Source organism: Podarcis gaigeae, assembly GCF_964106915.1.
Source record: "Podarcis gaigeae genome assembly, chromosome: Z".
NCBI lineage: Eukaryota > Metazoa > Chordata > Lepidosauria > Squamata > Lacertidae > Podarcis > Podarcis gaigeae.
In genome coordinates, this window is record NC_139691.1 from 39,249,453 (window position 1) to 39,263,239 (window position 13,787).

General features: G+C 44.2%; 1 protein-coding gene across 3 annotated transcripts in view; it reads right to left on the minus strand.

Moving 5' to 3' along the window:
- LOC310836915 (glutamate receptor 3) overlaps positions 1-13,787 on the minus strand; it is a 210,259-nt gene that overhangs the window by 41,188 nt on the left and 155,284 nt on the right. For 2 of the 3 annotated variants that reach the window (XM_083722848.1, XM_083722846.1), the window contains one exon: positions 282-529. In XM_083722848.1, the coding sequence (XP_083578974.1) occupies positions 282-529 (248 nt within the window). The remainder of the gene's footprint in view (positions 1-281; positions 530-13,787) is intronic. The other variant, XM_083722847.1, reaches the window with a different exon arrangement.

The window sequence follows — 13,787 nt, forward strand, 5'->3', positions numbered from 1 at the left end:
TTACCATTTAAATTGAAAAAAGCCACTGGACTGTAAAATTAAAAACAGCAACAAACAATCGGAAAGGACAACACGGAGAGAACATTTAGAAAAAAAATGGATGCATTAAAGTCAATGAAACCATAATTTACCGTCTTATTTAACTTCACGGAATACTGATTTTTTTTTTGAAAACTTTTTTAAGTTTACCTCAAATCCACAAGAAAGAAAAAGACAACACAATACATCAGGGTAGGTGGAATACTATAACAACATGGATATTGTTATATTATTCCACCCACCTTAATGCTGAGCCTTTGGGAGTTGCTACACCATAGCCTTTGGAATCCAGGTTCCCACCAACTTTCATTGTGTCACAAGGCTTCCGTTGTTCAATGTACTCATTCATGGTCGATTCGAGCAGGAAGGCAAACTTCCCCTTAGATTTCCTCACGCGGGCTACCCCGTCCGCTGTGGTTTTGGCAAATACAGATGGCTCTGCCGACTTCATGTACGACCACATTTTCTCATAGACAGCTATTTTGGATCTCTGTGGAAGACAGGAAGTTGGGGTGGAGGAAGAAGGAAAGGTTAACATGCAATTTCTCACTTTACAACATTCTTAGCAGGGTCCAGGGGCTCCCAAACTGTGGCCTGTGGACCACTGAGCTTCCTTCAGGTGGTCCGTGGCATGTCTGCAATGAATACTCATGATTATATTTAACAGTATTTTTGTTAAAAAACAAACAAAAAAATGTCCAGAAGCGCCTTAGAGACCAACTAAGTTTGTTCTGGGTATAAGCTTTTTTGTGCATGCACACTTCTTCAGGCTTCACCCTTCTTTTGTTGCTTCTTTTATTTCTTATATTGCATTACAGTTTGAATTCTATGGAATTCAAGGTCTAATAAAGTAAAATGCAACACAAGAAATAAAGGAAGAAATAAAAATACAATTAAAAAACCCCATAGAGCATCTAGAACACTTCATTGTAATTGCTAAAACAAGCAGAAATATCACTAAGTGGTCTGCCAAATTTCTTGGAAATTTCCAAGAGGTCCATAGGGGAAATAGTTTGGGAACCACTAGCATAGGCCATTTCCCCCTACTTCTAATATATTTCGTTCAAATGTTTAATTCATTCATACAAATATTTTTGTACCACTTTTCATCAAGAAAGAGATTTATGTTGTTGGGAAAGGCCCTAGGTGAGAGGTAGAACACCTGCTTTGCATGCAGAAGGTCCCGGGTTCAATCCCTGGCATCTCTTGGTAAGGCTGGGAGAGACTGTCTGAAAGTCAGTGTAGACTTCTAGAGACAGTTCTTACTGTATGGCTTTATGCATTTTTGTTGTAAACCACTTTGATATTTTATATATATATATATATATATATATATATATATATATATATATATACTGTGCTTGGTGAGCTAGTGGTTTGACTCAGTATAAGGCAGCTTCCAATGTCTCCCCAAATCCAGCAAAATTAAGCAATACCATATAAATGCAAAATCTAGTCAAGTGAACAGGGATGCCAACTTCAATAAAATATTGAAGATGGGGAGGGGAATAGGTAAGCCCTGTCCTGCATAACTGATCACATGACATGCACCCCCCCATTTGAATGGCAATGCTCATCAATTTTGGGGGCTCTGGAGCCCTCAAATATTTTATTGGGGGGCTGAAGGGACCTCAGCCCCTAGAGGTTGGCTGCTATGCAAATGAAGTGGAAACCTTAAATACAGTAAATCATCTTACAATACCAAAACATCATGAAATTCACTGAATGTGCAGAATTAACATGCAAAAATCCATTGATTATAGGAGCTAACCAGACTCACCAGACCATATGATGTGGCGAGGGCAGGGGTGTAGGAAGGGGGGTGAGGTGGGTGCAGGCCACCCCGGGTGTCATCACTGAGGGGGGTGACAAAATGGCAAAAATAAAATAAATAAATAAAAATTGGGCTCACGACCCCTTTTTTTGGGAAAAAATAACCCCCGCCCCCAACGGACCCCCCCTTCCTTTGCCACTGGTAGATAGGTGAGATGTGAGGCACGAGGCACTGGGTGCCACACTGCGGGCCTGCAGTGTGCCTGAGCCATGCGTCTCTCCTGAGGGGGAGGTGGCGGGCGAACTGCCTGCAAGCTCCTTGCTGCTTGTGTCTGCCCATTGCCTCAGCCGCCCTACAGCTGAGGAGGAGGCTGCGGAGAGGCTCCACACAGTGCACCCTGCCTTGGCTCGTCCTGCCCCAATAGGCAGATTGCCCTGCCCCCAGCTGCAGGACGCACGTGCCACACTGGGCACCCGAGTGGCTAGCTGGGCGAGGGCCAACCTAGATGCACTGGGAGTGAGCTAGCTATGCATTCTCTCCTTAAGAATAACCCAGTCTGCCTCCTTCTCTTCCTCCCACAGGACAGACTGTGACCCTCCAGAAGTTGCTGTCAACATCCTTGGCTGGAGCTGAGCTGGAGTCCAGCAATAACCAGAGAACCACAGGTTTCCCATCTCTGGTCTAGGATAAATGGTGCAAACACCTGTGTGGAACCTGAACCTGATAGTCAAGGTTCACAGGAGAGCACAAATAGGGCAGCTATATTTATTCTGCCTGCATCTGCGTTATTATGGGTGAACTGGGTTGTGTGTCTCTGCCTTTTTACATAAAAAAATGGTTGAGTGGCTGATGAGAGTTGATGGGGAACAAGTATGGAAAACATAGCTCAAATTTGTTAGCCCCAGGTAGGGTTGCCAATTTTTCTTCTGGTAGCGCTCTTCTTCTCTGAATTGCTGGCCCAGAAAGGAGAAACCAGCATTTAAAATTCCATCCTGCCCCATCATGGAATCCCAATGACAGGGAAAAAAAAGCAAAGAAAAAGAAAATGGGATTTCACATTCCATTGAGTAGATTCAAATGCAGCCCTGAGACCACAGGAGTTCAGTTTGGCTGATGATATACACAGCAGGGAAGACATACTAAAACACTGTATTAAATAGTAAGCAATGGTTTTAGCAGTGTACATTGTTCGAACCTTTTGCAGGAAATCAGTGAGCCTCCCAAGACCATATAACTCTCTATTTCAAACTTTTAGTATGCTGTGAGCAACCTCTGGCTCATGGGCTTAAGCAGGCATGGCAGGGTTCCTTGTCTGGCCCATTTTCTTTAAACCACACCCACTGGCTGTACACCAGATGTCATATAAAATGGAGCTGCGATGGAACGTTGGGGGAACTTCAAGTGTGCCCTGATTCTTTGCAAGCACAGCTCACTGACATCATGGATGGGCTTTGACAGCAAGCCCCTTTGAAGCTGGCCATTTGCAGGCATTGTTTATATTCAAACCACACCTGGAAATGGGTGTTTTCCCAGGCTGGCATTGCAGTGAGTTTTGCTGGTTTGCAGAGGAACAAATGCCCACTGGAATCCAAATCATGCTGGCAAATGAACAAAATGGGGCTTGCTGTTCTGCTTTTATTACAATGCACTGTTCTTTTTTTCTGATATCTTTATGTCATGCTCTAAGATCCTGCAAGTTCCTTGGTAACTCCTTATGTGTCGACTGAAATCACCATCATCATCTGTGCCGTTTTGCATGCAAAAGCATGTGCTCTGTACAGTGCCACAGTCCTTTCCCTATTACTCTGATCTCAACTCAAGTGGGTTCAGTGGCCTGATGTAATTATCGTATACTGGTGAAAATACAGTGGTACATAAAAGACTTCCTTCCAATCCAGCTTCCTACATTCGGCTTGCCCTCATCACAAACACATGGAGAGAAGCCAAGTGTTGAAGCCCACAAATGGAAGTGATTTCTCTTATGTACTCTGCAAAATCCATTTTCCTTTTTTTGATACTGCTCTTTAGAAGACCAGAGGCAAATATTTCTTACAACTTCAAGAGATAATGATGATAGCTTTCTGGGAGGTTGTTTTGCATGTGTGTTTTTAGGGACAGTTCAAATGCAAACATATTTCTAAGTCTTTCATGTAGGCCTTCAGAGAGATTAAAACCAGATATTTATTGTCAATTATAAATAGACATTATCAGCAACTCCTGATGCTCCTTTGGAAACTCTTTCAGAAATAACTAAGAAGACTACCACACTACTTTCACTACAGAAAACAGATAGCTGCCTTGAGCTACTATTTTGTGATCACTGGTAAGGGTGTTGGATCAGTAATAGAGCTTTGCATGTATTCATTGTTGGTTCTACTCAAAGTAGAATGTGGCTAATATAGGTCCATTAATTTCAGTGGGGAAACTGTGGGTAAAAACTTAGTTGGATTCAACCCATAAGGCTCCATTAAATCCTCAAATAAAATCTCCAGCTTCTCTAAGTAGGACTGTCTAAAGTCCTCTTGACTAGAGCTAGGGCTCATCCACATTTCCATTTGTCCCATGCATAGAAAGGGCAGGTCTGAGCAGTTTTCCTCTTGTCCTGTGCTTTCTAGCCATGGGTCTGAGCAGTTTTGTCTTTCCCCAAGAAAACCCATTCTTTAGCACTCAGTCAGAACAACACACTCTCCAAGCGTCCCTATTAACCAGGGACAGTCCCCAAATTAGAAAGGCCAGCCAGGTTCTCATTTGAGCCTGGACTGTCCCTATTTCCTCCACCAGTGCATTTTAAAGTATCTACTAACTTTCTAAAAGGATTAGTAAAATTCCTTCAGAGTCAGACTATCAGTTTCTAGCTGCTGAGTTGGCTATGTTCTACCTCCTCTTGTTGGAATCACTATGCTTCTGAAAGCCAGTTGTTGGGAACTGCAGGGGGTGAGGAATGTTTTGCCCAGGTCCTGCTTACAGACCTTCTATTGGCATCTGGCTGGCCATTGTGAAAGACAGATGCTAGACTAGATGGACCATTAGCCCAATCCAGCAGGCTCTTCTCATGTTCTAAAGCATTTGCACCCATCATTTGCTGCTGCTCTCAGGTTCTGTTTGCAGTCTTCCCTTAGGAGGATTCTGGACCCTTGGAGGCCTGCAAACAGGACCTGAGAGTTGCAGCACTCCCATTCCAATAACTGAGAATAAATAAATAAATTTAAAACCATAAAAAACTAGAAGCAAAACAATACATAGAAACAGAACTCACTGAATGCTGAATGGATCCTATCTGAAGAGACAAGTGGAGAGAACTGTCTCCCCTTCCCAAGTGCTGCCTTCCCAGTAGGGATCCTCCACCCCACACACCTGTAATGAATAGTAATTCAATTCACAGTTCCCCCAATGGATCCTGGGAACTGTAGTTTCTAAGGGGGCTGGGAATTGTAGGGGTAAACTAAAGTTCTAAGGATTCTCCTAGGGGGAAGCCCTGCACTTTACATGTGAGAGGTGCAGAACTGTGCTGTGCAGAAGGCATCTCTCCAGCAGCCCATGCTATGCAATCAAAGCAAATTCAATACACATGAGACTTCTCCCATTGAATCCTAGGGACTGTAGTTTGTTAAGGATTCTAGGAACTGTGAAGGATGAATTCTCATGCCTCTTGGAGGGAAGCCAGGATTGCTTAAAGGGGTACAACACTTCTTTAAATGTGTAGTATGGGTGTGACCCCCATGTGCCTTTAAATAAACTTTAAACATGTGGTATGAACACAGCCAAAGATACATAGTTGCATCTTTTGCTGCATCTTTAACCAAAGCATCTAGTTTGGTCCTCCAGGAGCAACCCCTTATGCCACTGGATTATTATTGTTATTATTATTTGGGGGCAATGGAACTTTCAAAAACAGATGGTGTGTGTGTGTGTTTGTGTGTGTGTTTGTGTGTGTCTAAATATAAATTAGAAAACCTTACTAAGTCTTTCAGTGGTGCTGTGGGTTAAACCACAGAGCCTAGGACTTGCTGATCAGAAGGTCGGCTCCACCAGTGCCACCATCGCCAAGCTTGGGAAGGAGGTTGAGCTGGTGCTTGTCCTAGGTGGTGGTGGTGGTGGCGGCAACTGCAGCTGCAAGGGACCATTCTGTTGCCTCTCCCTGGCTTCTCCCTGACCTCTCCCTGGCCATCGCTACCACCCTCTTCCCTTGGGCAGCTTGTAGTGGTTGCTGGAGAGCAAACAAGGAGGAGGAGAGGCTGCTGCCCCAGGTCTGAGGTGCAGGCAGAAGATAGGGCAGGAAGAAAGAGGGAGTGGAGCAGAGCACAGGGAATCTTGATTTTTTATTTTACAAGAATGCGACAGAGTGTGAATTTTGAAGGATGGTGGGTATTTTGGTTCCCATGTTTCAGAAAGCATGAATTAAGTAGGTTTTGTCATTAAATGTGAACTAAATTGAATTCTCCCCCCTTCCCTAGCTGTCACCAAGGTTTGTTCTTGGTAAGCAACAGTTAAGAATAAGAGAGATCCTTTTGTGTGCTGGGACTGCTATCACTTCCTATATTTCCTTGCTTTGCCTGCAGGGAAGAAATTATTAGGCCCTGGGAGCATTACAAGATTGCTCTGGAAACCTAGTGCAGTGTACAACGCTAAGAGCTCAGAGGCTAAGTGAGATGCCCAGAGGATACAAGCAAAGAATCCTTTCTCCAATGAAGCTCCTGTCCCCAAAGATAGAGCAGTGATTTAAGGCAGGAAAATAACAAACATCATTTCATCCTGCACGGTATATGTGTGACCAGCTAAGCTCAGAATCTGGTGCTTTGGCCAAATGGGCACCCAGCTTTATAGATGTCTTAAATGTTAACTGCTTATTGCACCTTGTTGTAGTCCCAGGCTATGTGGGGGTCCATCCCTTTTCATTTGCACAACTACCTTCAGCAGTTGATTAGGATGACACAGAAAGTGCCCAAGAGCAGCTTTGGCGACTTGTGAGTATGGAGTGGCTTGTGAGTTGGGGATGCACCACAATGGTGTGGCAGGAGAGGATGGCAAGTGTGGCAGGAAGATTCAAAGAAGCATTTAAGCATTTCAGTGAAGCATAAAGGTAAAGTGTAAAGGGACCCCTGACCATTAGGTCTAGTCGTGACTGACTCTGGGGTTGCGGCGCTCATCTTGCTTTATTGGCCGAGGGAGCCGGCGTACAGCTTCCGGGTCATGTGGCCAGCATGACTAAGCCACTTCTGGCGAAACAGAGCAGCATACAAAAACGCCGTTTACCTTCCCACCAGAGCGGTACCTATTTATCGACTTGCACTTTGACGTGCTTTCGAACTGCTAGATTGGCAGGAGCAGGGGCCGAGCAACAGGAGCTCACCCCGTCACGGGGATTCTTACCGTCGACCTTCTGATCGGCAAGTCCTAGGCTCTGTGGTTTAACCCACAGTGCCACCTGCGTCCCCCTCAGTGTAGCATAGCATAGTACAAAAACATTGGGGGTGGGGGGAGTGATAGCATGCTCTTCTTATTTCCCCATGTCTTTACAACTGTGGCATCAGGTTCTGCAGCAGCAGAGCTTACATATCTACTTGTACAATTGCGAGTCATTAGATGCTGAATGTAATTAAAAGATTTACCAGGCAGATAAGCTGCCACAGCTGTAGACTTAAGACAACTTCACTTCTGGATTGTTTCCTCTCCCCTCTCTTAGGTATCCCACAGTATCACAGCAGTGGCATATTCATTACATTTGGATATATGTAAATGGTTCCCATCTGGAGGAAAAGGCTGTCAGAGGCAGCTATCCCATTTTGATACAGAGGACTATCTGACAGCCATCCTCAAATATCTAAAGGGCTGTCACATGAAGGATGGAGTAAGTTTGTCTTCTCTTGCTCTGGACAGTAGGACTCAAACCAATTGATTCTACAAGAAAGGAGATTCCAGCTAAACATCAGGAAAATCTTTCTGACAGTAAGAGCTGTTCAGCAGTGGACTTCCACAAGAGGTAGTGGACTCTCCTTCCTTGGAGGTCTTTAGACAGAGGTTGGATGGCCATCTGTTGTGGATGCTTTAGCTGAGATTCATGCCTTGCAATGGGTTGGACTAGATGATCCTCAGGATCCCTTCCAACTCTACAGTTATATGATTCTAACCAGAAACAGTATCCATGCCTCTCTTCAGGAGCTTTGGGTATTGTTCTACAGTTCTCCACAAACAGGGGTTTTAAACTCTGACAAATATGAAAAATTAGAAAAGAGAAAGGATTCTTTGTGTTGATGAGGAGATGAGAGTTTGTTTGTTTTAAACTGAACCTGATATAAATGACATTACCAGGCAAGCTCACACCTCTCACTGAGTTTGTATACATACCTAAGGTACATATGTAAGAGTCTCGTTTATAATTATATTTTGGGAATGATTTGTGTTCTTATGTAGCTGAGTTTTTTTAAAAATAATTTTCCAGATGTCCCACGATCATCTTATGAAATAGTTGTGTTCTGTACTATAAACCAATCACTGCCAGGAGTTGTTTCTTTTTGTTTTCCAATGTATTTCCTATCAAGAAAGAATTTGGTCTGGTGCTAGCAAATTTTTATTCTGAAATTGTGGCTCAGAGAACCACTGCTCTGAGCAATGGTTGTGCCAGGGAACAACCTCACTGCTGCCTTGGCCTAATGAGTGCCATTGCCTATGCCCTGCCTCCTGAACAGTGGCGTAGCGTGGGTTGTCAGCACCTGGGGCAAGGCAAGTAATTTGCGCCCCCTAACCCATGGATTTGCACCCCCTAACCCATGGATTTGCGCCCCTAACCCCCAGATGTTGCGCCCGGTGTGGCCGCCCCCCCCCTACGCCACTGCTCCTGAACCACCTGGGGGCTGCATGCTGGTGATGAGCAGACCCAGAGGCAAAAGTGGGTGTATGGTTGGCTGCATTCCAGCCAATCAAACTTAAAGAGGTTTCTACAACCCCCAACCCACAAACATCTCTTCAACTAGGCAAACAAGAGCATTGTTGCAGTTCAAGGGCATTCCGGCCAGGCAAAAGCACCTGAGGAGCATGCCTGGTAAGGGGTGTGGCCTAAGGAGGGGCCATGTGGCCTAAGGAAATTCCCTAGGGCAAAATAAGAGAAGCCACCAGGTCCAAGATTCCCCAACCCTGCCAAGCTGCCTTCTATTCACTCCAACATGCGCACACAGAGAGATGGAAAAAACAAGAACCAGCCCCAGTGCAGAGGCAAAGCTAGGCTTTATTTCACCCAGGTCAAAGACCCAGTTTGGCACCACCCCACATGCACACCCACAGGCTGGGAGCCTCAACGGCACCCCTCTGGAGGCTTCACCTGGGGCAAAAAACCCAGCTAGCCCCCTCTAGCTATAGCACCAGTGATCTCGACCATGCCAGCCAGACACTAACGTGGAAACTGGACTGCTCCATTCCAAGTCTCTCAAAGCCTCAGATGAATTTGGACACTTTTTGGGTTGTAGAAGGCAAGTCCTTTGGACATTAAGTAGGTAATTTAACAACTGTTGTTTTTGGGCTTTGACATGCATTTTGTCTGTTATCATTATATATATTAAAAATGCCTGGATGGGTAGCTGTTTCAGTCAGCAGCAAAAACCAGAAAGAAAGAAAGAAAGAAAGAAAGAAAGAAAGAAAGAAAGAAAGAAAGAAAGAGAAAAAATATTGTGGTGCCTTAAAGAATAACAAATTATGGTACAAGCTGGGGTGGGAAACCACAGGATATGGGGCCAAATGCGTCACTCCAGGCTCTCAGCACACTCCCCAGATCATGCTCCTCATCACAGATCCTGCTTTTTATCCTGATTGGAATGCATCCTTGAGTTCTGATACAGCTTTTTGAGTGACTTGATAAAGGATAGAGAGGACTGGATAAGTATGCTGTACAAAGCTATATTATATTTGTTGCTTTGCCCGCTTTTGCCTCTGGCCTCCCACCCCCACGGACATGTGGCCCCCAAAGGGCAGCCCAGAAGGCAGTGCAGCCCCCAGGCCCAAAAAGGCTCCCATCCCCTGATACAAGCTTTCAAATATTACATTCTACTCCATCCAATGCATTCAGGAAAACACTTCAAGCTTATGCTGTAATAATCAATGGTAGTCTTTAAAGTTCAGAAGGATTCTTTGCCATCCTAAATGAGGCATGTACAGAGCTGGACATCTCTTCTGTGAAAGGATCTACCATTCATGATGTTTGTAAGCTTTATTTTTTAAAAAAATATTGTAAAAATACCTATTATTCATTTAGGGCACCTCTTCAATCGCTCAAAAGGTCTTTCATCAATTAATAATCTAACCAATTCATCAGCTGCACACTTGCGTCCCTACAGAGAAGCTATATATTTTCTTCTGTTGTTGTTGTTGTTTAGTCGTTTAGTCGTGTCCGACTCTTCGTGACCCCATGGACCTGTCTTCCACTGCCTCCCGCAGTTTGGTCAGACTCATGTTTGTAGCTTCGAGAACACTGTCCAACCATCTCGTCCTCTGTCGTCCCCTTCTCCTTGTGCCCTCTATCTTTCCCAACATCAGGGTCTTTTCCAGGGAGTCTTCTCTTCTCATGAGGTGGCCAAAGTATTGAAGCCTCAGCTTCACAATCTGTCCTTCCAGTGAGCACTCAGGGCTGATTTCCTTAAGAATGGAGAGGTTTGATCTTCTTGCAGTCCATGGGACTCTCAAGAGTCTAACCCTAACCTTCCAGCACCATAATTCAAAAGCATCAATTCTTCGGTGATCAGCCTTCTTGATGGTCCAGCTCTCACTTCCATACATCACTACTGGGAAAACCATGGCTTTAACTATACGGACCTTTGTTGGCAAGGTGATGTCTCTGCTTTTTAAGACGCTGTCTAGGTTTGCCATCACCTTTCTCCCAAGGAGCAGGCGTCTTTTAATTTCGTGACTGCTGTCACCATCTGCAGTGATCATGGAGCCCAAGAAAGTAAAATCTCTCACTGCCTCCATTTCTTCCCCTTCTATTTGCCAGGAGGTGATGGGCCCAGTGGCCATGATCTTCATTTTTTTGATGTTGAGCTTCAGACCATATTTTGCGCTCTCCTCTTTCACTCTCATTAAAAGGTTATTTAATTCCTCCTCACTTTCTGCCATCAAGGTTGTGTCATCTGCATATCTGAGGTTGTTGATATTTCTTCCGGCAATCTTAATTCCAGTTTGGGATTCATCCAGCCCAGCCTTTCGCATGATGAATTCTGCATATAAGTTAAATAAGCAGGGAGACAATATGCAGCCTTGCCGTACTCCTTTCCTAATTTTGAACCAATCAGTTGTTCCATATCCAGTTCTAACTGTAGCTTCTTGTCCCACATAGAGATTTCTCAGGAGACAGATTAGGTGATCAGGCACTCCCATTTCTTTAAGAACTTGCCATAGTTTGCTGTGGTCGACACAGTCAAAGGCTTTTGCATAGTCAATGAAGCATAAGTAGATGTCTTTCTGTAACTCTCTAGCTTTCTCCATAATCCAGCGCATGTTTGCAATTTGGTCTCTGCTTCCTCTGCTCCTTCGAAATCCAGCTTGCACTTCTGGGAGTTCTCGGTCTACATACTGCTTAAGCCTGCCTTGTAGAATTTTAAGCGTAACCTTGCTAGCGTGTGAAATGAGTGCAATTGTGCGGTAGTTGGAGCATTCTTTGGCACTGCCCTTCTTTGGGATTGGGATGTAGACTGATCTTCTCCAATCCTCTGGCCACTGCTGAGTTTTCCAAACTTGCTGGCATATTGAGTGTAGCTCCTTAACAGCATCATCTTTTAAAATTTTAAATAGTTGAGCTGGAATATCATCACTTCCACTGGCCTTGTTATTTGCAGTGCTTTCTAAGGCCCATTTGACTTCACTCTCCAGGATGTCTGGCTCAAGGTCAGCAATCACACTACCTGGGGTGTACGAGCCATCCATATCTTTCTGGTATAATTCCTCTGTGTATTCTTGCCACTTCTTCTTGATGTCTTCTGCTTCTGTTAGGTCCTTACCACTTTTGTCCTTTATTATGGTAATCTTTGTACGAAATGTTCATTTCATATCTTCAATTTTCTTGAACAGATCTCTGGTTCTTCCCATTCTGTTGTTTTCCTCTATTTCTTTCCATTGCTCGTTTAAGAAGGCCTTCTTGTCTCTCCTTGCTATTTTTTGGAAATCTGCATTCAATTTCCTGTATCTTTCACTATCTTCCTTGCATTTTGCTTGCCTTCTCTCCCCTGCTATTTGTAAGGCCTCATTGGACAACCACTTTGCTTTCTTGCATTTCTTTTTCATTGGGATGGTTTTAGTTGCTGCCTCCTGTATAATGTTGCGAGCCTTCACCCATAGTTCTTCAGGCACTCTGTCCAGCAAATCTAAATCCTTAAACCTGTTCCTCACTTCCACTGTGTATTCATAAGGGATTTGATTCAGATTGTATCTTACTGGCCCAGTGGATTTTCCTACTTTCTTCAGTTTAAGCTGGAATTTTGCTATAAGAAGCTGATGATCTGAGCCACAGTCAGCTCCAGGTCTTGTTTTTGCTGACTGTATAGAGCTTCTCCATCTTTGGCTGCAGAGAATATAATCAATCTGATTACGATGCTGCCCATCTGGTGATGTCCACGTGTAGAGTCGTCTCTTGTGTTGTTGGAAAAGAGTGTTTGTGATGACCAGCCGTTCTCTTGACAGAACTCTATTAGCCTTTGCCCTGCTTCGTTTTGATCTCCAAGGCCAAACTTGCCAGTTGTTCCTTTTATCTCTTGATTCCCTACTTTAGCACTCCAATCCCCTATAATGAGAAGAACATCCTTCTTTGTTGTCACTTCTATAAGGTCTTGTAAGTCTTCATAGAATTGGTCAATTTCTGTTTCTTCAGCACCAGTAGTTGGTGCATAAACTTGGATTACTGTGATGTTAAAAGGTCTGCCTTGGATTCGTATCGAGATCATTCTATCATTTTTGGGATTGCATCCCAGTACAGCTTTCACCAGTCTTTTGTTGACTATGAGGGCCACTCCATTTCTTTTACGGGTTTCTTGCCCACAGTAGTAGATATGATGGTCATCCGAACTGAATTTGCCCATTCCCATCCATTTTAGTTCACTGATGACCAGGATGTCAATATTTATTCTTGCCATCTCATTTTTGACCACATCCAACTTACCTGGTTCTTACATTCCAGGTTCCTATGCAATATTTTTCTTTACAGCATTGGACTTTCCTTTCGCTTCCAGGCATATCCGCAACTGAGCATCCTTTCGGCTTTGGCCCAGCCGCTTCATCAGCTCTGGATCTACTTGTACTTGTCCTCCACTCTTCCCCAGTAGCATGTTGGACACCTTCCGACCTGAGGGGCTCCTCTTCCAGCATCATAACTTTTATATGCCTGTTGTCTTTGTCCATGGAGTTTTCTTGGCAGGGATACTGGAGTGGCTTGCCGGTTCCTCCTCCAGGTGGATCACGTTTGGTCAAAACACTCCACTATGATCTGTTCATCTTGGGTGCCCTGCTCGGCATAGTTCATAGCTTCTCTGAGATATTCAAGCCCCTTCGCCATGGCAAAGGGGATATTTTCTTCTAACAAGCACCTATTCATGTGACACAGCAGTTATATAAAGTGGTACAGTAAGTTAGGGGGCGGGGGAAGAATATGGAGCCTTAGCTATCTCAGGCAATGTCACTATCATTATCGCGTAGTTGTTCTCCCAAAAGTAGAACACGGAAACAGGGAGTGATTGCATTTCCCTGGGGCTCTGGCTGCTTTGCTCCAGTGATACATTCTCCTAGCTACCAAGTTAACCTGTTAGCTGAAGCTCTGCTGCAGTTTCACTTCAACAACTTTGCAATTCATGCTCTGCTCTCTGACTTGCACAAAGTCTCAGGTCTCACAGTTAGTGTCTTCTGCAAGGAAATATTCATGAGATAGTGAGTGAAATTTGCTCATGTGTGTGTTGCAAATCACAATTAGAGGTTAAATGGAGTGGAGGGAAGATTTGCAGGATGC